A 27,724-nucleotide genomic window follows, 5' to 3' on the forward strand; every position below is an offset into this window, starting at 1 on the left:
GTAATCCCACCCTCAACAGGATAGAATCAGAACCTCTCAACGGTGGCATAGGCTCTGTACTGCTGACAGTTAATGAAAATCATGCACCCGCAGAGGCACAAATGTGTGCATCAGAGAATCAAAATGAAGACCATAAAAAGGATTCATACAAGAATCTTAATGTTATAGGTTTCATTTTTTATAGTGAAAATAACTTTGCTGTAACCAGTTTAATAATTTTTCTTCCACCAATAAAAATGAGGGGACACCAATTTGTGTAGAAGGTAGGGAACTTGGGGATTAAATCTCTGAAAATGAGGTGCACTTGACAGAGGGGACAGATTTCCCTTTAGTGCAAGGGTTAGAGGTCTTTGTGTTTTGGAGCAGAAGGCTGAATTTTGTTCCTATGAAGGCTAGAGTAGCGGAGGTGTTAACGCCCACCCTGTCCAAACTGGACTGAGCTTTGTTATGATACTCCTCCAATGCAGTTTTCAAGATGCATCAGTATTATCGACGTAGCATTTGCTCGGAATTACGCTACACCTAGGAAGATGTGGTCCCTTCCTGACAGGTATTAATGAATCCTAGCATGGAAATATCATCACTCCCATTTTGCTAATGAGACGTGCCAAGGCCACGCAGGGAGTCCGGGCCAGAAAGGCCACCAGAAGGCACGAGCGCCTATGCGGGGAGGAGTCTGCACTACTCCCTCTCCTGCTGGGTGAGGAAGGTGGAGGGGGAGATGAGAAGCTGCTGGCTAGAGGCTGGGGCCTAGGAACAGGGCAACAGGAGCCTTAGCCCTGCAGGCCGCCTACAGCACTGGCCAGGGCCATGCAGGAAACACGTGCTGGCGTAAGCCCTCTCCGTCCACTATGAGGCTGTTGCCGTTGCCATGTGAGGGAGCATTTCTGGCAGGGGCACCCACTGCCTGAAAGACGCCGTGGCTGTTGCTTAACTCCCCCAATCTGTTTACGTGCATGAAATCCCTTCCCCCTCGCCCCCCTGTATCTAAGGTGGAGGTGAGGAGGGCGTTTGTGTCCCGCGGGAGGGCTGTATTTTACGTTTCCTCACGATCACTCAGGCGATCTGCGCGGACGCCTACAGTGGGTCTGTGACGAAGCTGGGCGGGGGGTCCTTCGCTCTTCACCTCCCGGAGTCCCGCCCCGCCTCGCGCTATAAAAGGCGCCGCTGCAGTCGGGCCCCAGTTGCAGCTGCTGCCGCCGGGTCTCGGTCAGCGCGGAGGGACGTGGAGCCGGGCGCCGTCTCGCGGTGAGGGGCTGACGGCTCAGGTCTCTTCCCCAAGCTGGCCTGCGCCTGCCCGCGGCGGGGCTGGCAATCCCGGGAGCGGGGCCGAGGGCTCTAGGCCAGGCCAGGCCGCAGCGGCCGCCTGGGGGAAGCTGGGCCTGGCCCCGCGCGGAGGAAAGTGGGGAGGTGGTTGCTATGGGCTGCTGCCTGGGGAGCCTCCTCTTCCTCCCAGTGGGCTGGGGAAGTTCCTCCGGGCCAGGGGGCTTCGTACCACTTAGGGCGCGGGGAGGGCCCCGGGCTTCCCTGGGCGAAGGGCGGGCAGGCCGGCCGGCCTCGGGAGGTGCGGAGTAACGCAGGATCCCTGCCCCCGGTGCTGCTCGGTAGAAGGACCCCTCTGAGCCCCTGCAGCGCAGGCAAACCCCGGTCTGCTCTTTGCTCTGCCGTGTTGTGCGTTGCCCTGGGCTCCAAGGAGCACTTCTTTAGTGTGTGTGTGTGTGTGTTTGTCAGACCTTAAACAAGTGTTTGAAACGTGACCCTTTTTAGTGGCTGTTGTGTGGGAGCCTGAGAAATACAGGGGACGAGCCCGGAGTACGTCTTTTAACAGCTTCGCCGGGCACAGAGTTGGCTAAAGATACCGTAAATGGTTCAGCTGAGCAGCTGCTCCAGTAAAATATGAGCACAGTGCTGTAATTTAAGTACATCTCTTAAGAAGTAGTAGTAATAATAATTAATAATAATACTAAAGCGCTATCTGATTAAGTGTTGTCAAATACAGGATCTGCACTGTTCTGCTTAGTCACTGAGCTGAACTGCTGTCTGAGGCTAACTTGTTTTCCACGTCCTACACTGCAAATGTATTCTCATCCAGGAGGTACTCTTTTTACTAACGAAGTACAAACCCTGATCTCCGTGATAGATGATGAGAATTAAACTACTTAAAATGTCCTTTTGATTAGGACTTCTAACAGTAAAGCCCTGTTTGTGATGTAATCAAAGTGTATTTGAGTTTTGGCCTAAAACTGAAGTGTGAAACTGACCTTAATGTAAATAGTTTTGCATAGTCTTGAATTTGATCAGGCAAAATCTATGGCTATATCCCATCGTGCAGTATTATGTAATAATTCTAGACTTCTACAACCTAAGCATGTATGAACATTAATTTTACACTTCTTGCATTTGTTGCACCTTAGCATGACTAAGTTTTGGCTGACTAGATCCAAATAGCATCTTGACATTATATCTATGGTTAATTTTAAACGGTTCATTGTGTGAAAATATTCTGCGCTGCTTAATGTCATGTAGTTAATCAGGTCGTGCTAATAACTACTCAACCTATTGTGTCAATGCACTGACTATACAAGAAAACTTGATGCTTTCACACTAATAACACACACAAACTTGAAATTGCTCCTTTCAAAAAACATTCACATGAAGGGAGAAGTGTAAATTTCAGTTTAAAGAAAGTATTGTATTTCTTGATCACACTAAGCAGCAATTTCTATATGACATCATGCAGTTAAAATACTTAGATGTATGAGACTCCCTTCACTGAATATTTCAGCATGGTTAGATTGAAAATAGGGCATTTAAAATACTGCTGACTCAGTCTGCTTATGGAACAAGCAGTGCTATGAGGTAAATCAAATTACTTAGCAGAAATTTGCTGTATTGACACTAAACAAACTGGAAGCAATAACTTAATTCCAAAATTTCAAGGAAACTAATATGAATGCACTGGGGGAAGCTGGGCCATCCGATGAAGTGAGCTGTAGCTCACGAAAGCTTATGCTCAAATAAATTTAAGGTGCCACAAGTACTCCTTTTCTTTTTGCTAATAAAATGCAGAAAGTCTAAATAGTCAAAAGTAGACTGTGTCTTGTCACTGCTTTCCCTCCCTCCCAAAAAAAGTAAAAAGGATTGCAGGGGTGACTGGTTTTAGATGTGAAGTTATATTTATCTCTCTAGCAAATAAGCTAGATTTGTACTTGAGGAAATCTTAACTTCACATTGTAGGACTGCTTAATAATATTGAATGATGTAACTTTAGTCAATATTCAGCACTCTTAAAAGAGAAACCATAGTTGTAACATTGCAGCATTACATTCAGTATCCTATTTCAATGAGAAATGCAGTGCTCATGAGTCTGAGTCCATCCAAAAATACCCATACCGCTTAAGATATAGTAACATGTTCATATGGGGTTAAAGGATTGGCCCTAACTCTGTCAAATATAAATTGAGATTGCACTCATCCTCTCAGATGAGGTTCTATATTCAGCTTGCGTGCTGCTTAATAACCTGCACTGGCTGGGCTTCATTGGGCTGGATTCGTTGCAGTACTCAGGATCAGCAGTATTGACATGCTAGAGTCTGCCTTGTGGAGCATATAATGCAAGGTAGCTGAAAGAGATGCATCCAGTCAGCTGCTTTAATTGCAGTAGATCTTGAGTCTGTGGAATCTTAGGTTCCCTAACCCTTACCTTTTGTCCCTAAAGCTTTTTCTAGCAGGTTTTGAACTGGATTGTCTGGCTGTGTCAAATGATGCATGACTTAGCTCTCTTATATCCACTAATGGAGCTCTAAACTGTGATATCCTTCTGCAAAGCAAAATAACAAATAGGTAATAAATGACCAAAAAAAGATCTTGAAACATCGAAGGCACTAGGACTAATGACTTCACACAGGCTCTTCTCCAAGTATAGCTGCCTTCAAAGACCTTTCCTGTTAACATAAATTGCTTTCACAGCTAGTATAGAACCAATTAGTCTGGACTAATTCTTTAACAGTGCAATAGAAGCAACTTTGCTTTCTTCTATTAGCTGTTAACTGGAGAAATTCACTAATACAGCTTACATATTAATTTTAATGAATTAAAGCCAGTTTCTAAAATTTGAAGTAGCTTGACTTCAGAAGCACTCTTGAAGGACTTGTAGAGAGAGAGAGATATCTTTAATGCACTGAGGCACCATTATCATCTAGTCTGACCATCTGCATAGCCATAGAACCTCACCCATAACTTCTGCATCAAGCCCATAACTTGTATTTGAGCTGTAGCATAACTGTTAGGAAGATCAGTTTTGTGAGGCTTGATAATCAGACTCCTAATAAAACACCTCCAGGAAACGCACATGCTGCAACAAGAAGCAGTAATCTTGCTGTTTCTTGTTGTTCCTGAACTTAAGACTTATGCTCTAAAATTCTTTTCCTCCCCTCCCCCCCAGACCTAGCAATGTATTAAGTAAGGTCTTGAACAGTAAGTGTGGTGGCAGGTGTGAAAAGCTTATCCAGTATCCGTTCTGAAAGCTCTCCAATATCAGTAATATGTCAAACTTGTTTCGTCCGAGGGAGACTTGTCCAAGAAACCAGAATTTTGAAAGTGCCATGGGATCTAACTTCACCTGAATAGTCTCCAGATGGCAGAAGGGGCTAGCAGATTTGAAGAAAGATTGGTATTTGGAAGCACTTAGAAGTTTTGGTGCGTCATTTAAAACCATATTCAAGACCAGAGAGGGATGCTACTGCATCCGTAGTACTGCCAACATATGGCTGGCATTCATTCACATTGCATCATTGCCCTAAAACTTAAATATGAAATGTGTTGACATCTTGTTCAACATATTAGACACTTCCTAATTGCTTAGTTTAATCTTGGACTACGCCTTTTCCACTCTCGCATCCTCAGCTGCTTTTCTCTAGAAGTAGTGAATTAAGACTTGCTTATCCAAACAGTAAATTTTGTAAAGATGTCTCTGATTTATGGGGGATGCTTCATTTGCCCTTCCATATACAATGGTGTGTCCCAACTTGATGGCATTCCTCTTGAAGAGGCAATGTGAATGGTAAAGATGGCTTTTGTAACTTGAACAGCAGTTTGTATTACACTAACTTCTCTGCAAACTATTTCATGAAAATAACTGGTGACTTTCTTATGTTGTAGATGCCTTCCATTAAACTGCAAAGTTCAGATGGAGAAATTTTTGAAGTTGACGTTGAAATTGCAAAGCAATCTGTAACTATCAAGACTATGTTGGAAGGTAAGAGTCCAGATCTGAGATAAAAGCTTATCGCAAATTAGTGTCCCAGGAAACATCATGCAAATTAGAATTTTTAAAAACTGAGGTGCATTATCACAACTCCACTTAAATGGTTCTTGGAAGCACTGTCTTAGGCACAAATATAATAATAAGAGGAGGGATTAGTACAACCACAAATAGCAAAGCAAACACTTTTATATAAGTAACACTTAAGTGTGAGTTCTTGTGGTGTAGTTGTAAGACAGATGAGTTTTGATGTGCAACTTACTTGGATATTTAGGCCTAAAGTACAGGTACTGATTTGTGGTGGTAGGCAAGGAGCACAAATTGATTCTAGGCATCTGATCATGCTAAATAGCTGATTTCTACAAAACACTTCTATTCTGGGTTGAATTTACTGGCGTTGTATGATGGCTACTAAGGTACAACAAATGTAACTTAAACATCAAAGCTAAGACATGAAAGTGTGTTTAAAAAGTGTGGGGGGAAAAAAAAAAAGTAAATGGTGAAGGGGGTACCAGACTGGCCTTATTGTCTGAATCTTTAGCTGTTAGCTGCTGCTGCTTTTTTAAAACTGAAATACCCATTATGTCTCAAGGTCTCATTTACATTAACCTCATTTACATTACATTAACTGTGGCAGCTTACAACGGAGGACAGACTGTCAGTGCAAGTCTACTAGATATCTTCCAATTGATGTGAAAACTACCTTTCTTTTGTTTTACTTTCTGTTGTAGAAGTTTTGTCATCGTAGCCTCTGCAAAATGCACCTCTGTATTTGTATATGTCTGTGGTGTGAGTGTTTCTCTTAAACCTTGTCTACAACATTGGGGGAATTTTGCATCATGGCATGTGGGTAGAATTCATGTCCCTCAGATTTCTTGGCTTCCCCATGGAAAAATGACTTTCTGATGGGGGAAGCAAAGGGAAACTGTAAGAGTGGTCACGTGCCCCTCCCCAACAGCTCGGGCATGTTATTTCAGGCGCCCAGAGCAGCTGGTGGAGAGGTAAGGCCGGCAAGGGGATGCCAAGACTGGTGGCACCTATCCTGTGTCTATCCTTCTAGTCCCGGCTGGGCTGTGGTTGGGGGAGTACAGGCCTTCCTCTTCCCCTGCAAGGAACAGCGGGGCTGGGTTAGACCAACCACCAGACACCTCCCCTGGCTGCTGGAAGTGCCGCATCTCACCCACCCCAGCTTCTTGCTCCCATTGCTCCTTCAGCTGTGGTGGGAGGGTCAGTCACTATACAGGCAGCTGCTCCTCCCTGCATAGCCCCTTGCCGACCTCCAACCACCTTTACCTGGACCCCCCTGCAGAGTCCCATTGCCTTTGCACCCCCAATGAGCTCCTCTGAATTCAGATCATGCCCCCGACCCAACCCACCACTCAGCTGCCTGCACCCAGACTGCCCCACCCAAAGCCCCCTCACCTCACCTGGATCCCTCCATGCTTTGATCCTGCCAGTCTGAGCCTGCCCTGGTTCGGAGGTCCAAGGCCTCAGGGTGTTTTTGGACAGACTGGGCCCTTGTGTTGTCAGGGTCAGGTGCAGCCTCACCGCCAAGTCCCGTGCGTGGGGGCTGCAGGGTGATCTCCCACCTTTGTGTAGCCAGTGGCCTAAGCTCCCTACTGCTATGCTGGAGCCTCCATTTATTTGACTAATAAATTTGGAAGAATTTTAAAATACTGTGTGCAGAATTTTTTTTATTTTTGATACGGAATCCCTCAGGAATAGTCTACATTAGGCTTCTTGGGCAAAAAATTGCCAATTGGTGGAAGCCCTGGTATATACAAGGCTTTAGCGCCAGAGTCCTTATCACTGTTGCTTTTAGCCTGTTTTGACCAGAGTGATGACATGGTGTTAAGTGCCAGTGGCCTTGGGCAGGGTCTGCCCCAGGGTGTCTGTCATGAACCTTCACCTGTGAAACGAGTGGCACTCCTCTTCCAAACTACAGTCCCTCTTGTAGACATGCTGTAGTCTTTTTTTTTTTTTTTTTTTTTTTTTTTTTTCTCCAGTCTGCTGGCTCACTTTAACTGGCATTACTACTTCAGAGAAAGGGCCTATACAGTACTGAATTATGTCTTATTTCTTATCTTTTTCTAAGGTGTCAGAAAAGATGCTTATTTCTAAATGCAGTTATTTCCTGAAATGTGACGCATTTGTCAGTCAAATTCATATTGAATACAGCTGAAAATAAGAAATATAAACTGTTTTTATAGCCAGTCAACTATTTTCGTGGTTGAGCTGTTTTGGTCAGGGATAGTCTGAATGGCAAATTTGCATTCGTCATCCTCAGGCTGACTGTTAGAAGTCCTCTTAAGATGCTAATTTGGACTTCTGCACAACTAATTTGTGGATATGCCTTCAGAAAGCCTTTTACCAAAATAAGTACAATGGGAGGAAGCATTTACTTGATCAGTGATTACAATCGTAAGAGTCCGAATTAATTTGGTTTTAAATTTACTCTCTCAGGAGTGATGTCTATCTAAATACTTTTGTTCAAATGCCTGGGTTTTATGGAAACAGGCTACTTCTTGAACATTGAGGATCAGACTACATTATTGCAGTGTGGGTGTGGCAATATGCTAGAAACTGGGGGCCTCTCTGATATGCTCTGTGCCACCAATATTAGTGTGGAGAAAGGATACATATCTAAAACTTGTAAGATGTTGCTTTCTCTAGTGTACCTCCCTACAGAGTAAAGGTTAGATTATGCATACCATTTCCCTTGTTCAATTTTCCATGTTAATGTTGGTTTTATTTAGGCAACTTGTTTCTTAGATAGCTTTCCTGTTTTTGTCCTTGAGGTTTGAAGGCAGTTGGGGAGAAGACAGTAATATCCTTGAGCAGCTGGCCGGGTGGATTTGATTTAAATCATGATTTAAATCACTGGTCAGGAATGCTCAATTTAATCACTATTTCTACATAAAAGTTGGTTGGTATAACCTTAATACATATTCTTCACAACTCTGAGATGTAGGTTTCATTTTTAGAAGGTGTACACTATATATACATTTTTAACCTGATTTATTTTGAAAACTTTTCAGATTAGTTTTACAGCTATATCAGAAAATGGATGATTGTTTGGTTATTTCATTTACCAAAGGTAATTGAAGCACATAGTTCACCTCCCAATGACTTCATAAATATCTCCAATTCAACAGGGTAATCATTAATATTTGGAGGATTTTCTTGCCAGGCTGTGTTAGGAGGAAAACATCACCAGACAGACATTTAAATTGTTTTGTTAACTAAAACAATGTTATGTATTCAACAGCAAACGTATAACATTTTAACAAAACAAACATGAATTTTCAAATTTAGTGAAACATTCACGTTTTTTAAAATCAGTTTTGCTTTTATTTTTTTAACTAAAATAGTTAATTTTTGTGTGTTAAATATTTCATTTAAATCAATTGTCAGCTACGTCAACATGAGAAACTTAAAATATTGGCTTACGCAGCTAACTCTGTAGTCTTCACCTTCATTTTCCTGTTTGTTCATAATCTGGAAAAGAAGAACAAGCTTTCCTGCTTTTTCAGGTCCAAACGATTTCTCAATTTGGAATGAATTAGTCCAAAGGAAGAAAATATTCTTTCTACATTGGCAGAAGAAGCTACTGCTGTTAAAAGTGAGATTATCACTTCAACAGTCTCTGAATCCAAGTGCTTGAGTGACTTTCACTGGTGTGACTTTCTTTAAAACATCAGCAGCAAACATATATTTCTTGAATGGTTCTTATTCCCAAACTGGGTCTCTTTTATGGCCTGTTGCCATTATAGTTTTTCCCTTCTAGTGAGAGAATGGTATGGTAGATCTCAAATCAATGAAGGCTACACTCAAAAAGATCTCAAGACTTCTGGAATATACTGCTCAAACAGTTTCACTTTTATTTCTACTGCCTGTCCCTCCCTTCTCACATTTATCTCCAGGCTTCTTGTCCAGATCTATTCCACCCCCAACAATCTTCTGTTCATTGAACTTTTTGAAACTTTGTACTTTTAGAGAGAGGTAAGGGATTGACTCTATGTACACAAATTTGAAGAAGGACAATATGGTTGAGGTCTGTTGTTTCTCACCTTTATATATTTGTTTAAAAACATTTTTGCTGTTAACAAACATGTTATCTCTGGAGAAACAAATCCACAGTTTGAGAACTGCAAAACTAAGCATCTCTGATGATATCTTCTAGACTGAGCACTGAGTCCAATAGGGTAGATAGAAAGATTAACCTAAATCTATACAGAAGCCCCTGGAGCACCATAAAATTGGGTCCCTAATCCATGAACTATTGTAACTCATTTACAAAACTTTTCTTAAACATTACATGAATATATTCTCCTACTATAGAATTAGAAGTAGTAATCCCTATTCCATGATTTTGATATTTGAGCTATATGACTTGTGAAGAGAGGCTGAGGAAACTGGGATTTAGTCTGTCGAAGAGAAGAATGAGGGGGGATTTGATAGCTGCTTTCAACTACCTGAAAGGGGGTTCCAAAGAGGATGGATCTAGACTGTTCTCAGTGGTCGCAGATGACAGAACGAGGAGTAATGGTCTCAAGTTGCAGTGGGGGAGGTTTGGGTTGGATATTAGGAAAAACTTTTTCACTAGGAGGGTGGTGAAGCACTGGAATGCGTTACCTAGGGAAGTGGTTGAATTTCCTTCCTTAGAAGTTTTTAAGGTCAGGTTTGACAAAGCCCTGGCTGGGATGATTTAGTTGGGGATTGGCCCTGCTTTGAGCAGAGGGTTGGACTAGATGACCTCCTGAGGTCCCTTCCAACCCTGATATCCTATAAAGAAAAGGAGTATTTGTGGCGCCTTAGAGACTAACAAATTTATTTGAGCATAAGCTTTCGTGAGCTACAGCTCACTTCATCGGATGCGTTCAGTGGAAAATACAGATTTAAATCTCCCCACTGTATTTTCCACTGAATGCATCCGATGAAGTGAGCTGTAGCTCAAATAAATTTGTTAGTCTCTAAGGTGCCACAAATACTCCTTTTCTTTTTTGCAAATTATTCAGGATAATGCTTAGCTCTGATCTCCCGCTGACACAAATTGCAAACAAAAACATCTGTGGAAGTCTACCAGATGGTCTGTATGTACAGCAAACTATGCCTAATCCTTCTCAATAGGGATGCCTGTCTGTGCTGTTACTCATTTCTAATGTTTGTGATTTTGCGTGTATGTTAGTGCCTTAACTTCTAGAAATGTCTCTTATAAATCTAGTTGAACAGACTGGATGCCCTCAAGTAGAAATTGTTTTTAGCAACAAGATGCACAAGGTAAAATACTATAGACCTTTAAAATTGTATTTTTTACTGTTTGTCCTTCATTCCCACCTTGTAACACCACCAAAAGCTGCTTAGTGTGATGCTGCTCTGCATGACCAATAAGCACAATTGGAAAACATGATCAGGAAGTTATAAAAGTTCTCTCAGCAGGTGGCAGAGAATGCAATTGCTTGGTAAGCCCATCCAAAGGGATCTTCCCACTTTTAGAGTTCAGAAAATTGTTAAACTCTTCAATGTTATCAGTGGCTTTTGGTTTACTTTGAAAATCAGAAGTAGTGCTTATAAACAAATCTATGTAATACCATAAATAGCACACTAGACAAACCATGTATTGGGAACTCTGGAATCACATGGCACTGCCTCTTACTGCTTTAGAATCCCTTGTGCAAATAAGACACTCACTGTTGCTCCCAGACATCTGAGCTGCAGATTCATATGCTGATGATGCAGGATTATCTTTCTGAAGGGGAGCAGGAGGAGAAACTGGAGGGCTGAAAGGGGGATGGAGGGACAGGTAGGGTTTTGACACCAAGAAAGCAGGAGGCAGTCTTTCCTAGTTTGGGGGTGCTAGAGGCTTCAGCCAGGACACATCTGCTCTCTCCCTTGGAGTGTTTAAATTCTTCATTCCACAGTCCAACACTTTGACAGCTAGCTTCTCTCCCTGCACCTATATATGTCACTGCATTCAATGAAGTATATTGGAAGTTTCCAATAAAATGATCAGTGAAATACACAGTACCTGTTATAGCTCACTACTGCAAGTAGACTTGGATAACAGTAGCATTTCTGTTTAAAATTTCCCAATAGTGGTAATTCTGGAGTGCCAGTGTAGGTAGACACTGGCATGTTAGCCACTTGTGTGTAGGCTTGCTTTGAGGAGGTAGAGGTTGTGGTGGTGCAACAGTGGTGTATTCTAACTCAGTTAATTTCTTAATGTATTGAATGATGCAGATCATTTATTCATCAAATGCATAGATAATTTTATACATCACTTTATGTGGCTGCATAACTTTACACAGGGCATTCAAACTAAGATAACATACCAATTCTGATATCTTGATTTGCAACAAAATGGTATGGTGCATCATTTAATCAGGGCAGTTACCTTAATGTGGTATTTATCCTGTGTACTTTAATACAGGTATGGATTAAAGTCTACGTTGTGAATTGCAATGTGCTTTCAATATTCTCTGCATGATGCTGTTAGTATCTTAATTCTGAATTTGATGACTCAGTAGAGCATAAATGTGTTTAACACATCTCAGGTATACTCTGAATTTTTTTAAACAGTCATTGGTTTTACTACCTTCCCTAAAGGATTTTTCTTAACATTGTCAAGTGAATTGTCATTGCCTCAAATAGAGTGGAAATTAACTTGGTTGGATACAGTGTTGTAGCTGTATTAGTCCTGGAATATTCGAGGCCCAAGGTGGGTGAGGTAATATCTTTACCCATCTTGTCTCTGGATACTAACACGGCTTTTACGTTTCAATATACAATACCTTGTAAGCCAAATACCCAGAATCTCTATGGCTACGGTATTAACTGCTCCTGCAGAGAGGACAAAGTATGGTTTGTAGTTCATACAGTAGCTCTTTAAGATCTCACTTATAGTAGATTCAAAGAGAATTCTTTTTTGGAACACTTGTAGCAAATTTGGGACCTAAAAGCTGGTACTGACGAAAGAGTTTTTCTTCCAATTATCCAACACTGTTAATAGTGGGATTATATTGAAATGGGGATCAACAGAACTTCTAAGGGAAATTTTAATTTAAATGCCTTGCAAATAAGGAAACATAAATGCATCAGTGTATATATAATATAAATAAAAAATACTAGCTACTTGGGTATGATGAGCATTCTGTTATGTAGCGTGTAAAAGTGATGCAGCCATGGTATTATGAAGCCTTGTCTATGACTGCTTAACTTTAGCAGGAGACCATAATCGGAATACAAATTGAGTGGATTAGCAACATTCTGTATCAGAATTGTATACTGTAATTGTGGATTGAAGAAACCATCTGAATTTCAGAAAAATGAGTGAATGGCAAGTTACAGCATCTAAATCTTCTTTGCATTCTTAGATCTGGGAATGGACGATGAAGGAGATGATGACCCAGTCCCTCTTCCAAATGTTAATGCAGCTATATTAAAAAAGGTAAGATGCTACCCAGGTGCTTTTAGTAGCTTTGAACTACAAAAATGTGTAGACTGAGCCATTGCTTAATGAGAACTGGAAATATTAGATTTAAACGCACTTTCTTGTGTACCAGTTACATTTTTTAGAACATAAACTGTTTATCAGTCAAAAGCAGGATTTGTTGAACTGCAGTTTCAATTTTTAGATAAGATTTTCTTGTAAATCCATACAGATAAAACAAATCTTTTCATATTAATGCTCAAAGAGTGTGGGGCCAGTAGCAGCGGTAATAGCTGTTGCCAGCCATACTATACAAGTGCTGTGCACCAAACTCACCATCCACAGCCTCATTATTCTTGTCATGGGGTTCTCCAGTTGTAGACTTCTTGTGGTATTATCTGAGGACTCAGTTGAGCACACCAAATTGAAATGAAAGATTGGGAGGCTTATGTTCAGATCATTAAATGCACTGGCTGGAATCTATTGTTACTAGGTGAAATGGAAGGAGGAACAAATTTGTGGGTTAGGCCTCTTCAAGGATCCTGTCTGCATTGTGTTGGAAGAGTTTGAACCAATTTAAATGTTTGAAATGCATTGAGTTAGTTGTATAATAAGCAGCATTTGACCAGTGAGGCTGGGACAGTGCGTTATATAAACTCCTAGCCAGAGTGCAAAAGGAGACTGTGAGAGCAGGCAACCCCTATTCCTTGTGCAGTGCTTAGGTAACACTTCATTAGTCAAAATTCAGATGAAATAAAAAACGTAATATTAGTAGATTAACTACTTGTTTTCTCCCTGACACAAATACATATCCATTTATGCAGAGTAGCACTAATGCCTGACCATGCTGTCTGCCAATAGATGGAATTTGGTTTGCTTAACAAGAAAATTATCTGCATTTCTCAACTATCTTCAAAACTGTAGGGAGAAGGTCGTATTTAAACCCTCTTGTGTTAGCATTAACATTAAGAGCACAGTTCTGTGTGTCTGTGTTGCTTAGACCGGGGTGGCAAACCTGAGCCTGAGAAGGAGCCAGAATTTACCCATGTACATTGCCAAAGAGCCACAGTAGTACATCAGCTCTCTCTCCTGCCCACTGGCAGTCCTGCCAATCAGTGCCTCCCCTTCCCTCCCCCAGCCTCCTGCCCGGCATGATCAGCCGTTTCACGGTGCACAGGAGGCTCTGGAGGAGAGTGGGGGAACAGCGAGGGCATTGCAGGCTCAGGAGGAGGAGCAGGGGCCTTGGGGGAAGGAGTGGAGTGGGGGCAGGGCCTGTGGAAGATCAGGGGGTTGATCAATGAGCACCCTCCAGCACACTGGAAAGTTAGTGTCTGTAGCTCCAGCCCTGGAGTCAGCATCTATGCAAGGAGCCGCATATTAACCTCTGAAGAGCCATATGTGGCTCTGGAGGCACAGGCTGGCCACCCCTGGATTAGACAATGCACTAATGCAAATGTAAGTCTGCTCACATACTTTCTGGGAAATCTCCAGAACCAGAATGTCTGACTTTCATTACCCAGGCACACTCAACAGGATTTTAAAAGGCTTTGAAATTCCAGGGTCTTGTAGTTAACTGTTGGGTCTGTACATGTCTTACTATCGGGCACAAATAACACTCTCACAGCACATTGTGTCCAAGATTTTGTGCATTTTTTTGCAGTTTTGGGAGAGTAACTGTTTCTGTAATCTGAATTCAGTCTAAACAGAGCTGATGAGAATGCTTAAGAACAGTTTTTTTTATATTGATTTTCATGTCTTAATATCAGGTGATCCAATGGTGCACCCACCACAAGGATGATCCACCTCCCCCTGAGGACGATGAAAACAAGGAAAAACGAACAGATGACATCCCTGTGTGGGACCAAGAATTCCTGAAAGTAGACCAAGGAACACTTTTTGAACTTATCCTGGTAGGGTGTCCATGTTCCATTTAGATGCTCTCTTCAGCACATAGCCATATTCTCTAGGCTTCTGAACTTTAGCTTGGTGGTGTAGATAGAAGTGGTAGAATTGGTCTGACTTTCCCCATTTAATAGTAAAATCATTCAAGATAATACGTGTTGTGGACACCCTTCAAATACTTACTAACTACTAAGCAGCCCAATCTATGCTTGAGGACTGAAGTACAAATTTGATGTTTAGCTTTGCACTCAAGTTCAGTAATCAGGTCTTCTACCTGAGTCATGTTTGTTGCAAACACGGTAACTTCCTTCATTTGAAAAAGGATTGTGTACTAGATTCTGTTCAGCAGCCTGAACCCACTTCTAACTTCAAAATTCAGTCTTAATGTTTTGAGGCCTAGTTCCCCCTGACCCTAATGGTATGCAAGTTGGTGTGCACTTAAGCAATGTGCTGTATTGCTTGGCTAGCCAATTGGCTGCCCAAAAGACCTCATTGTTCATAGGCTTCTGTAAGCCTTTTCTAACAGGAATGTCTCAAATTTTAAGTTTGCTTAGAACTATTCTGAACCGTTCCACTAGGACTGTCCTATCTGCTATACTTAAACACTTGCTGTAATGAGCTACCTAATCAAATTAGTTTATCATAAAATGAAGGTAGTCCGTATTTGGTTTAAGTTGTACATCCACAGAGGCAGAACATTGACTTTAAATCTGGTGACTCTTTTTGCAGGCTGCAAATTACTTAGACATTAAAGGTTTGCTTGATGTCACATGCAAGACTGTTGCAAATATGATTAAGGGGAAAACTCCAGAAGAAATTCGCAAGACCTTCAATATCAAGAATGACTTCACTGAAGAGGAAGAAGCACAGGTACTCCATAGTCTGGGTTTCATTAAATTCTTGATTGCTTATGTACTGAAGTATACACTAGTGTTATACACCTCTGCCCTGATATAATGCGACCTGATCTAACGTGGGTTCGCATACATCGTGGTAAAGCTCCGACACACTGCTCTGAACAGCATGTTAAGGGTGCCGGGCCGGGGCGTTTGGATAAGGGGCAGAGGGTCTTGAGGGCGGTCAGGAGTTCTCTCTTCCCCCCCCCCCCCCCCCCAAGAGTCTGGGAGGCAGGAGCTGTGGGGGGGCCCTGCAGTCCCAGAGTTGCCCGGGGGATTAGCAGGGGGCTGGGAGCAGCCCACTCTGCTTCCCCGGCCCCAGCCGTGTCATTCGGGGGAGGGGGTTTGGGGGAAGGGATTCTCCCCGCACTCACTGGCAGCGGCGGAAGTGGAGCAGCCCGGCCCCAGCCTACTCCACTCTGCCAGCTCCCAGCCGCAGCTCTCCGCTTCCTGCTGCAGGTGAGTACAGGGGGCCGTCCTTTCCCCAACCTCCTCGCACTCACTGGCAGCAGGAAGCGGTGCATGGGAGCTGGCAGAGCAGAGTGGGATGGGGCTGTGTTGCTCCACTTCCCACTGCTGCCATTGAGTGCCTGTCAGGGGGTGTGGATAGGTGTCGGAGCAGTCAGGGGACCGGGAGTAGGGGGGTTGGGTAGGAGGTGGGGTCCTGGGCGTGATTAGGGACGGTGGTCTCTGGAGGGGGTGGTCAGGCAACAAGGAACAGGGGCAGGACAAAGCAAGTTCGATATAACGTGGTCTCGCCTATAACGCAGTGAGATTTTTTTTTTTTTGGGTCTCCTGAGGACTGCGTTATATCGGGGTAGAGGTGTAGCTAATGCGTTCCAACTCATAGACTTCCCAGGTAAAACTAGGATTTTTGGTCTAACTATTATAAAGTGTAAAGCAATTGTGCTAGAATTGGTGCCTCATTTAACTTGCCACTTGTTTATCCCTGTGTAGACATACCCTGTGGCTGGCCCAGATCAGCTGACTCTGCTTATTGGGCTCAGGCTCTGGAGCTGACAAATCACTGAGTAGAGGGTTGAGCTCAGGCTGGAGCCCGAGCTCTGGGACCTTGGGAGAGTGGAGAGTCCCAGAGCTCAGGCTCCAGCCTGAGCATCTACAAAGTTGTTTTTAGCCCCCCAACCAGAGCCCCTGCAAGCCCAAGTTAGCTGACCTGGGACAGCTGCGGCTGTGCTGCAGGTTTCTTATCCCTGTGTAGACATACCCTTACAGGTTAATATTTAGCATGTTGCTTTTTTCACAAGTGAATTAATATCACTATGTCAGACTTGCAGACTTTTTGACTGAGGTCAGATTTACACTTAAAATGTAGATTGACCTATGTCATTTGGGTGTGGGGAAATAAAATTACCCAGCCCCTGAGTAATATAGCTGTGCTGACCTAAACCCTGGTGTTAGCTGCAGCTAGGTTGAGGGAAGAATCACTGAAGCTAAACCAATAATAGGACATCCTCGGTTGCCATAAATAGTCCTTTGTTGCCCTTTCCAAAGCCTCAGCAGTAAAGCTGTAGGTGTGTTAGGGCACCCACCTACAAAGATTCAAGCTGCTCAGAATTTCCCTAATAAGGCCTTTCAAAGAGTTAACTAAAACAAGCTGTGCTTTATGGTCTACCTTAAAATTGATCATTAAACAACCGTTTTTAAGCAGAATACTCTGGAAGCTGCAAACCTCATTGAACAAGTTATAGAACTTGAGTGTAAAGTCAATGCACTTCAGCTCTTTCTAAATCATGTATAGCAGTGGTCACCAACCTGTGGCGCCTCTGCCAGTCAGTCACGATCTCGGGGTCACTAAAATCGGTGGGGCTCAGTCAGGAAGGTTGACTACCTGCTATGGCCCCAACACTGCTCCCAGAAATGGCTAGCTGTTGGCATGTCTCTGCGGCCCCTGGGGTGCGGGGGGAAGGTGGCTTTGTGGAGCTGGCCAATGGGACCAGAGGGGGCACTGCTTATGGGCACAGGCAGTGTACAGAGACCCGCTGCCCCCCCTTCCTCCAGGAGCTACAGAGACGTATCAGCAGCTAGCTGCTTCCGGGAGTGGTGTGGGGCCATGGCAGGCAGCCTGTCTGAGCTGAGCTGCACTGCCAGCCGGGAGCCGCCTGCGGTAAGCCCCTTCCGGGCCGAAGCCTACACCTCTCACCCTGTCCTGTGCCCCAGCCTGGTGCCCCCTCCGGCACCCAAACTCGCCCCAGAGCCCGCACTGCTCACCCCTTGCCCCAGGTCAGCCAATGCACACCTCACAGTTGAGAATGTTACACGGATTTGTGACAGTCTCTGAAGGATTTTGGTTCCATAAACCACAAATGACACTAATCAAAAGTAAAATTCATGAAATGTCCAGTGGATTCTATGAGATTAGGTACAGTGTGACCATATGATCTCTGCACCCAAACTGTCTTCCAGAGCTTGCACCCCTGCCCCAGGCTCAGCCCAGAGCCCCCGCCACTCCAAACTCCTTGGCCCCAGCTAGCTATTCATGAGTAGATCATGCACACTATTTTAGGAAGTGGTTGGAAGATGCATATATTATCTTCAGCACCTTCTCAATCTGCACTGATAAATATTTTACAAAAATTAGTTTCAATCATCCAAGTAAAAATCCAGCATTTCTTCCAATGTCACCCTTTTTGTGGGAAAGGAGCGTAATCCAGGATGCCACTGGGGCTGTTTTTGTCTAATTAGTTTTTAGAAGTTCATAGCATGTGTCTAGTACTACATCTAATTAAAGCTTTATCTCGTTTAAGGTACGCAAAGAGAACCAGTGGTGTGAAGAGAAGTGAATTTTTGTGCCTGACACTCTTAACACTGTAAGGATCGTTCCAAATACTAGTTGCACTGCTCTGTTTATAATTGTTAATATTAGACAAATGCAGCAGCAAATGAAGTTGTATTAGCAGGATATTGTTCCCTTTGCATGTGTAATGTTTTTTTTGAGTACAGATTTAAATCCTATGGTTGAGTTTTTACCAGTGTAATCAGATGTCTTTTTACTTTACTCAGCAATGAATAAAACTGAACTAAGCGTGGATTCTGTATGGAAAAGCACTTCATGTTATCCTGTTCATGACTCTTAACTATCCATGTCCAGTTACAATGTTATCTTAAGATGTCAGAATTTAGATAAGCATTTAAACTCCACTGTAAATAAAACCACTTGCAAAAGTTTTCTGAAAAAGAATTAACAAAAAGCATATTTTTATTCAAAGGACTAAAGGGTTTCTTTGGGAACCAGGCTGAGTGAAGAGTTCTAAATATGAAGGATAATTACCCTTGAAGTAAGTTAGTACTTGACACAGTTCTTAGTTGGTCACAGGCAAATACTTAGGGATTACAAAATCTCTTCAGTGGCTAGTACTTTCTAAGCCTGTTTTGGTTTTACCTGCAAAAGACCAGTCCTAGCACAAATGTGGCTTTGGCAAAAACTGGGTAAGCTAGTTACAGTTAACCTGGAACTCTTTAGCCATGTAGCTGAAGACCTGCCTCTAGTTGGTACAAAGCAAAATCTGAACTGCTGTAGGCACAGGAGAGTTATGAATTTTAATAGGAAAAGCTAATTCCCAGTTTGACCAAAAACATGACTGACTTTACCAAAGTTAAACTTATTGATCCAGCATGTCATTAGTAGCTGGCTTTAGGCAATTCTAAACCTGCTTGTGATGTAGCTTTATTAAACATGGCTTCATGTGTCTGCAAGAAATATTTCACCTATGTACTGTACACGAAATCACAGCTTGTAGACTCTTCATTATTGCATACAAAACAAAGCTAATGCTGTATCTAGTGTGACTTCTTTTGGACAAAGCCGCTTGCAACTAGTTAAACAGTAACTGGTTTTCTGACTTTGACAGTTCCCTTATAGGGAATAGGAGATGGTTTGTAGTAAACATTTGAGGTGTGATCTTAGCTTATTGCATTCCGTTTTCTGTATAAACCTTAGTCTAGAATTAACCTTAATAAATATACTTCTCCATTTTAAAGATAATGGTGTTGCACTAAGTGGTGTTAAAGGGTTAACGATGGTTGTGTGAGAAAAATCTTGTTAATTTAACAAGAGCAACTTGACAGCCTCTAGAACACTCAGTGAATAGCATGTCTTACTAAACATTAAAACTTGAAATTGCTGATAAACTTCCATGTAGCTGCTGCATAAACAAAATCTATGTAGAGGAAATTTTAACATCTGACTGTGTTAACTGACTGCCAGTTTGCACTATAAACAGTTTCTCCAACTACAGCCCATGGAACTGAGTGACCAAACAATGGAGAGTTGGGTATAGCTATTAAGATGTGGGCAACAGCATGAAAAATTGGAGAGCCACTGCTGTAGCATCCAAGCAAACTTGCTGTCCACCCATCCCTTAACTTGCTTCCTCCAGCCTGCCACAGCATCTCCAGAGGGGTTGCTGAAAAATGGGTCCTATGTTCAGAGTAATGGTAGCATCATTGGAGCATCCTAATGCTACCAAAAATAAATGCTCCTGGTGACAAATGGGGCCTCTTCTATGCAAGCAGTTCAGTTAATCTTAGAAATTTAAACACCAAAAATCTTCTGTAGGAAACAGTATACTCTTTAGGAAAGAAAATGAGACCCACTGCTATGATTAGTGGAGTAAGTTAATCCTGTTTCGAAAACTAATATTAAAGCCAGGCCATGGGTCCTTAGATGTTCAGTTCCTTCCTTAACACCAGTATCAAGATGAACTTGTGTTTAGGCTTTGTTGTTTTATGTTGCATCCAGCAAAAAAGAGCTTAAACTTGCTTAGTGTATCCCCTGAGACAAGGGTTGGCCATCACTTAAAAGTGATGTGATCTACCCTACTTCAAACGGATTCTTCTTTTTGGTGGGTGGAAGAGAAACTGCAGTCCTACACATCAGGGGCAGTTCCTCTCCTCTCATTGAATGTTCCCTTCCCTTATCTTCTAACTATGTCTTATGATGAGGCAAACCTACATGCAGCTCAGCTGCACTCTTGCTGTCTGCAGGTACATCCTGACTTAGGCTTGGAGCGGGTATCAATGCTCAGCTGTACCATAAGGTGAGGACTGTGGCAGGGTTTAGGATGGGGAGGAGGCAGAAGTGTAATGCCACATGGTAGAATGGGAAAAGTGAGGGGGGCAGACTCAAGAATATGGATTGAATTGCCCAAACTGTGTGTAATGCACCTGAGAAGAGGTCTCTCCTCTGGTGTGAGAATTGCTGATCTTCATTGGAGGGTTTGATAATCCAAGATGTTTGTTCATTATACTATCTGTCTAGATCTTTTAATGCTAACTCATGTATGTAGGATTCTTATGACCTCAGAATAACAAACTCTAATCTAAAATGCTACTAGGAGCAATGGTGGTCTGATATTCTAACGAGTCTCAATAGTGTTTAAAAATAATAAAAAAAAAAAAAAATCATAGCATAATGCTGGAAGGTTGTGATAACTTCGGTGCTTACTGAGACAAGGAGAAGCACACCACCATTTCTAATCCAAGAAATAGTGTTACCTAAGCCATTCCAGGAGCAGTTGCAGGCATTCAAGACTGGCTTGATGCTGTTACCTAAGAATCTCCAGCTTGTAAATGGAAGTGGAGTATCTTGCTCTGAAATGACTTCCAGCTGTTCCTGTACCAAAGTTTGGGGAAAGAGCTGTTTTGTTTTTTTTTGCTCCAAGGCAGAACATGCCCTCTTAAAATGCTACTTGCTGCCTTAAGTGATTTCAAGTAGTAAAGCTACAGAGGGGAGTTTATGGGTGCCCTTGATTTGGGGCACTGTCAATAGAAATCTCTGTGCTAAGGACCATGCTGGGGAAGAAGATTAGCATGGGCAAAACTTTGTCTTTGTGTGTGTGAAGGGAGAAGCAGTGTGATAAGTGCTGTGGGAAGGTCTTTGCAGAACAGGCCTAGTTAAAAGGACTACGGTAGGAAGCATACTCAATTGTACTCCTACTAGTTCTGAAAACTAGAAGGGTGGGCTGCCCCATCAAAATAGCTGATTATGCCTCTGTTTAGGGGAACAACTCGCCATGCTTTAGCTGAGGCTCTAATCTACTGCGCAAAAAGCACTTGCTCTATGACCCACTGTGTTCCTGTTTTGGTGAGCTGGAGAAAAGAACCCTGCCAGTCCCACCCCCAGCACAAGTCACGATAGTCTTGTACTAGTGGTTCCCCTACCCCCAAACTTTCAGGCTGTTGGTAATCAGCTACTGTAATCTGATCTCTCTACTCTTCCAGTTTTAACAAGATTTAAATCCAACACCTCATCCTTTAGCCTTAACACATCTTCTTTTATAAGTATGCATTAGAAATGTCTCTTTGGGGAATTGACTGGCTCAGGAGTTATTACAGGAATCCAGGCTTCATCTTCTGCAGTGCCAGTTCAAAACCAGCCAAGGGTAGTAGTAAGTAACGCTGCTAGCCTGTGAAATGTTAGTTGCCTTACTCTCAGCAGATAAGGTAGGGTGAACTTAATCAGAGTCAAAAAGGGATAGGAGGTTTCTATGGATATCAAGAGTAGCTAGGGTTGTTTATAAGTAATGCGGGAGGGAGGAGAAGCTTTGGAAGAGAGATCTATATGGCTCACATTTCAGAGCTAAAGCCAGGTTACTAGAGAGCAGGATGAGATTGGAAGGAGCGGATAGGGATACTGCATATTTTATAGCTGCCTATTGCAGAATTCTTATACCTTTCTCTAAAGCATCTGGGTTTTTGATTGATTGTTTGGGCCGGAGGGCTGGGGGGGGGGAGAAGGATATACTAGACTGGTCAATCATTCATGTAAGGAGGGGGAGAAGGAGCTCCCCTCATATATAAAGGTGGTAGTTCTAGGTTACTGAGACATTAGCATGTATTGAGTAGAATACAGGAGGTAGCAGCCCAGCTTCTAGCAGTGATGTGGATAAATGAGCATCTTTTACCAGCACTACATTCATTTCAGAATGCCTATCTGACCACTCTGATTCTTTAAAGGCAAGCTATGCCTATGTTCTTTTCTGTTTGTCTTTTTTCCCCTTGCCATGTTCAGTAACAGATACAGCTTTAGTGGCTGAACCAAGGCAAAGGGTGACTGAACCAGGCCCTTCTGCATGGGAAAGAGGATTGGTGATAAAGAAATCTACTGCTTCAGCTGCTAGCATTCTCCATGTCATTCATATACTCACAGTTGGCTACATGCAATTAGTCTAAAAGCCCTGCTGCCTACAAGTGGGGAAGAAACACAGGAATCTTTAAAATAGTAAGAAATGAGATCTTGCAATATAATTTGTATAGGATTATAACCCACAGTGGCCCTTTTTGAAGGGCCAGGCTGGCACACTTTATTTATAAAGCTATAAACATATTTTGAACATAAAAGCCAAAAAATACAAACTCAGTGATGTAAAAAAAATTACAGTATATGGTGGATAGTTACTGGACAAATGAAAGTACAGCTGCAAAACACTTCTGTGCTACATACATACAGTGGTTTTACTTGACTTAATGAAGTGGTATTTCTGTGACTTCTACATTCAAACAGGAAATCACATGGGTAATTAAAAAAATGAAATTGTCTCATGAGATTTTACTCATGCTGCAGTAAAAATTTACAGGCAAGGTTTTGTTTTGTTTTTTTAAAAAAGTAAAACTTCCTATAGCATCTCTAAAGGCATTTTTTTTGGTATTTAAAAAAATTAGGATCTCTGTTTTTTGGCTTCCTATGGCAAGTTGTAAAAGGTGATAACATTTACTCAATATTTTTCCTTGGAATGGGCAGCTTAAAGGTCTCCTTGCATGTTTCAAAAACCAAACAATTGAAGTCTACTCTGTTACACACACACACACACACACACACACACGGTGTAAATTGGAGTTACAGTCCTCCACCCACAGGACTTACTGAATTTAGCCTGGTATCTGAGAGCAGAGGATAGGGTCAACAGCTGAACTTGTACACCTAAAGCAGGGCAAATTATATTTTGCACAAACTCAGAACAAGGCTAGAGGTTAAGGGACACATTTAGTGATAGTGTACAGTAGTCAGAAAATGGGTATAAGTTGCAAAGGGATCCAGTGATCCTCATTCCATAGCTATGCAAACATCACTTTGGGTAGAAGAGGAAAAGCTATAGCAGGAACGGGGGCTGTTAGCCAGAGTGCTACTAAGCAGATCCTGCACCAATGGGAAATAGAAATCAGCTGCGTAGACTGTGATATCAGGCAGCCCTTCCCAGATGTTGCCATGCATTTCTGGGGTCCCAATTAGCATTAGACTAAGTGGGTGCAACTTCCACTGAATGCTGAAGGCAGTGGTAGTGGTGTCTGTTTACTCCAGCATTGAGTTTGGCTCTTGGTCAAATGGTGCTATTTATATACTGCAGGATTTTCTCCCATAGTATCCTGGAGTGTTAGCTAGTCACATCTGTTTGTCCATTTGTACTCTCCTGTGATGGCTGCTAGGGGGTAGGTTACATTTGTTTTGCACAACCATAGTAGGTGCAAATTTCACTTTACACCCAATTTTTTTACTAACATACCCAACCACTAACTCATGCTATAGCTGAACCATATCTTGTGGTTTTAATAATACTACTACTTGTCATGTCCACAGCACTTTATATCTGAGAATCTCAGAGCACTTGAAAAAAGATTAGCATTCTCATTTTACAGATGGGGAAAGTGAGGCACAGAGTGGTGAAGAGACTTACGTAAGGTTACAGTCAGTGGTTAAGCTGCAACTAGTTACCTACCTCAGCTTTAACCACTTTGGTTAGAAATCATTTAAATGCTACTAGTTCAAATATTGATCCAGTGCTAGATAATTAACCATGTGGTGACAGTCAGCATATGCTTTTACATATACATGTGTGGCAGTGTAGACAATGCCAGTGGTCTAAGGGTTAAATAGGCTCTTTTGGATTTGTGCTTGTAACTTCCATTAGTACCAACAGAGGTTACAGTTGCACAGAGAACAGAAACTAATAAAGCAACAGCTTTAGATTTTCTTGCAAAGAATTTGCATCGTTCTCTTCTCCACCCTCCTTCCCCCCAAAAAATCTACAGCAACTTCAAGCAAAAGGAACTAAATGGGGGTGGGGGGAACCAATAACTATAGTGCTCTACACTATAAGCAGCTTTCTAATCTTCAGTCTCTGATATAGATACCTATTAAAAAAAGTTGGAATAAACATATATAAAAAAGGTTTTGTTGCTTTAAGAAAAAAAATACAAAAATAGTTTGTATATCAAAGGTTCTTTTAAATTTCTTGCAAGCCTATATAATACTACTTTAAGTTTGTATTCAGTATTCTAAATCCTATTGTGTACAATAGAAAAAATAGCCCCCCCCCCAATGTTTTATGGTACTTTTCTCTTCAGTCTAGAAGTAGTAGTAGTTTTTATAAAGCGGGAAAAAAACCAAGGGTCTGGATTCTGATCTTAGTTACAATGGTATAAATCTGGAGTTATGCCAGTTCCTTTTGTGGAATAACTCTGGATTTACATTAGTGGAACTGAGATCAGAATCTGGCCCCTAAAGGTTTTTGTTTACCAGGCTCAAAATATAAATAAAATATCAGAAATCCATAGACACTTTCAAGAGCGAGAGAATGTATTAATGTTTGACAGCCACTAGATGGGAAAAGGAGTAGAGAGGAAATCATTTGCATTGTAAAATCTACAGTTTAACTAGCTAGTAGATGTTGTATACCAGCTCATTTCACGTATAACCATATTTAGAGCTTGATCCTGCACTGCATAGCTGCAGAGTGACATCTGAGGTTAAAGGTGATGGGCAGGGAGTGTGGGGGGCAAAACCCTACAGCAGGGACTCTGTGATCTGCCTCAAAATCCCTGCCTCCAAGGGGAGAGTGGAGCTAAGCGCCTCATGAACGTGATGAGCATCATGCTCAAGCCATGTCCACTCTACCCTACCCTGGGTTGGTAAGCGTAAGGGAGTGAATCCACAGGGGCTTGAGTTACAGCAGCTCTGTGCAGCAGGCCATGCTTTGACCTTACATATAGCCTCTATTTCAGGGGTGGGCAAACTTTTTAGCCTGAGGGCCATATCGGGGTTGCAAAACTTTATGGAGGGCCGGGTAGGGAAGGCTGTGCCTCCCCAAACAGCCTGCCCCTGCCCAGGCCCACCCCCTGACTGCCCCCCTCAGAACTCCCAACCCATCCAACCCCCCTGCTCCTTGTCCCCTGATGGCCCTGCCCCCTATCCACACCCCCACTCACTCACAGGCCCCCTGGGACTCCCATGCCTTTCCAACCCCCACTGTCCCGTGTCTGCCCCCCCCCAGAACTCCCACACCGATCCAACCGCCCCCTGCTCCCTGACTGCGCCCTGGACCTCTTACCATGCCGCTCAGAGCAGCATGTCTGGCAGCCACACTGCCCTGCAGGACTGCGCAGCCCGCCACCTCGACTGCTGGCCACATGGCTGTGAGGGAGGAAGGGAGGACAGTGGAGGAGGGGCCAGGGGCTAGCCTCCCTGGTGGGGAGCTCAAGGGCCAGGCAGGATGTTCCCACGGGCCGTACTTTGCATACCTCTGCTCTACTTATACTTGGGCTGATTCTTAATCTCGCGCACCGTGATGCAGCTATTATGCAAGGACTTGTAGGATCAAATATTTAATGGCAAATGGGGTCTACTTTGAGCCTTTGCAAGGTCCTTTATTGAAGGAGTCTGACTCTCCAGTGTTTACCGTGAACAACCTGAGCAGCAAGGAGGACTGCACTTGACTGACATGTTACTACTGTATTTTAGCTCTAAAACAAAGAAACATTGGATAGATAGACCTTCAAGCAGCCAGTCCAAGCTTCCTTTTCTGCCTTGAGTGCTCTCACTGTTTGTCTGCCATTCTGTATGCTAAGAGAACTTGACATGTCTGCAAAGACCTGTTACTGTAAACAATATTTTTCTGTCCTCAAACAAGAAGTTGAATAATATTCACCTCATTTGCCTATATTTCACTTTTTTCTTGTGAGCCAGTCAGAGTGAAATCTAGCTTCCCAACATTTAGCTCTCGGACAGAGACGGGCTTTTTAAAAAATGCTCCTGTACCAGCTTTCCTAACTCCATGGTGAAATAGCTACAAGAGATCTGTGACTGACTACAGTTCAAAGCTGTTTGGGATGCAAGAAACAGAAACCAATGCTTAAGATTTATAGCACCTACCATCTACTGCAACAAGCCAGGGAGTTAGCTTTCACTTTCAGCTACTTGAGCAGATGATGCAGTAAAAGGAAGCTCAGGGTGGGGATGAAAGATTCGTTTACTGATGGGCATTTTTAATTTTGGCGAGTCCTCATTTCAACCTTTTTATGGAGGGAGACACCATTTTTCTATCTTTGCTCCAGATAAAAATGTTGACTATTCCATCATCTTTGAATCATTTTGGGGCTCAGGACACAGCTGCCCCTTGACTTTGAAAACACAGTTTTACAGCATGGTGAGTAATTTGGATGGGCCTCCAGTCCATTTCAATGGGCAGCAAAACCACTTGGTAAAAGCAAAGTGCCCAATGCATTAGTAAGTGTTGACTTGTACAATGTGGCACTATGTTCCTGTTGATGGCACACTGTACTCTGAGGAGTCGCTGGATGCTACTGACACGTGTGGCGTGGATGAGCACAGGGTGGATGAGCAGTGAGTGGTCAGTCCAGAGGAGCATGGAGGGCTTTTGACATGAATAGAGGTGGGGAAAGCATTGCTTTGTTCTTTGTGTGCGAAATCAGCAGGTGTCACAAGCTTGTCTGAAGTAAATGCAGAGGATATGCATTGGAGTGTATCCAGAGGGGAGGGAGGGGAGTCTATAGCACTTCCATCGGAAGAAACTGGGCTGGAACAGCGTCCTTCTCCTTGTAAGTACCGAATGCACTTCTTTTTCCTCCTAAGAACAGTGAAGAGAGTTATCTGTAAATAAAGGGTGAATTTACAGTGTCATATTTAAAATGAAAACATTACAGTATTCACTGTACACAGGGCACACAGCAGAAACGAGTGCTAAAAACAGAACATCAAATTACAAAAAAAAAACAAACAATCAAATTTATTTAAATGCTGAGCCAACAGCCCCTCTCTTCTGGGCCTGTAAGTCTTGCTCTCTGCTACTCTTTGTTAGACAACCGTGTAACTGGACTGTGCAACTCCGTAAAGTATTTGGAGATAGCCTTTGGCTGACAGACAGTGTGCAGAACAGAAGTGGAGGACCAAATTCAGCTCTCAGCTGAACTGGTATAAATGCA

The 27,724-nt window shown here is 42.7% G+C and overlaps 2 protein-coding genes across 22 annotated transcripts in view; one reads left to right on the forward strand and one right to left on the reverse strand.

The window, feature by feature from the left end:
* Positions 1-1,013: 1,013 nt before the first annotated feature.
* Positions 1,014-23,100, forward strand: SKP1 (S-phase kinase associated protein 1). 2 transcript variants are annotated; one of them, XM_038413821.2, is made up of 6 exons: positions 1,014-1,248; positions 5,161-5,257; positions 12,637-12,710; positions 14,459-14,602; positions 15,324-15,464; positions 18,256-23,100. In XM_038413821.2, exons 2-6 carry the CDS (start codon positions 5,161-5,163, stop codon positions 18,289-18,291), a joined length of 492 nt encoding a protein of 163 aa, XP_038269749.1. In that variant the 5' UTR covers positions 1,014-1,248; the 3' UTR covers positions 18,292-23,100. The 2 variants fall into 2 exon arrangements, with proteins under 2 accessions (XP_038269749.1, XP_043346769.1); XM_043490834.1 differs by lacking the exon at positions 1,014-1,248 and adding an exon at positions 8,302-8,360 and having other exon boundaries at positions 5,170-5,257.
* Positions 22,757-27,724, reverse strand: part of TCF7 (transcription factor 7) — a 126,157-nt gene continuing 121,189 nt past the window's right edge. For 12 of the 20 annotated variants that reach the window (XM_038414506.2, XM_038414501.2, XM_043490827.1 and 9 more), the window contains one exon: positions 22,757-27,369. In XM_038414506.2, the coding sequence (XP_038270434.2) occupies positions 27,290-27,369 (80 nt within the window). In that variant the 3' untranslated portion in view covers positions 22,757-27,289. Of the gene's footprint in view, positions 27,393-27,724 lie in introns of all 20 variants that reach the window. The other 8 variants (XM_043490832.1, XM_043490831.1, XM_043490830.1 and 5 more) reach the window with 3 other exon arrangements.

The sequence above is a fragment of the Dermochelys coriacea genome, chromosome 8, assembly GCF_009764565.3.
Source record: "Dermochelys coriacea isolate rDerCor1 chromosome 8, rDerCor1.pri.v4, whole genome shotgun sequence".
Lineage (NCBI taxonomy): Eukaryota > Metazoa > Chordata > Testudines > Dermochelyidae > Dermochelys > Dermochelys coriacea.

Coding starts and splice junctions, on each gene's coding strand:
- SKP1 (XM_038413821.2), top strand. CDS start 5,161: ATGCCTTCCATTAAACTGCAAAGTTCAGATGGAGAAATTTTTGAAGTT. Junction 14,603..15,323: donor CACTTTTTGAACTTATCCTG/GTAGGGTGTCCA, acceptor CTCTTTTTGCAG/GCTGCAAATTACTTAGACAT. Junction 15,465..18,255: donor CTGAAGAGGAAGAAGCACAG/GTACTCCATAGT, acceptor ATCTCGTTTAAG/GTACGCAAAGAGAACCAGTG.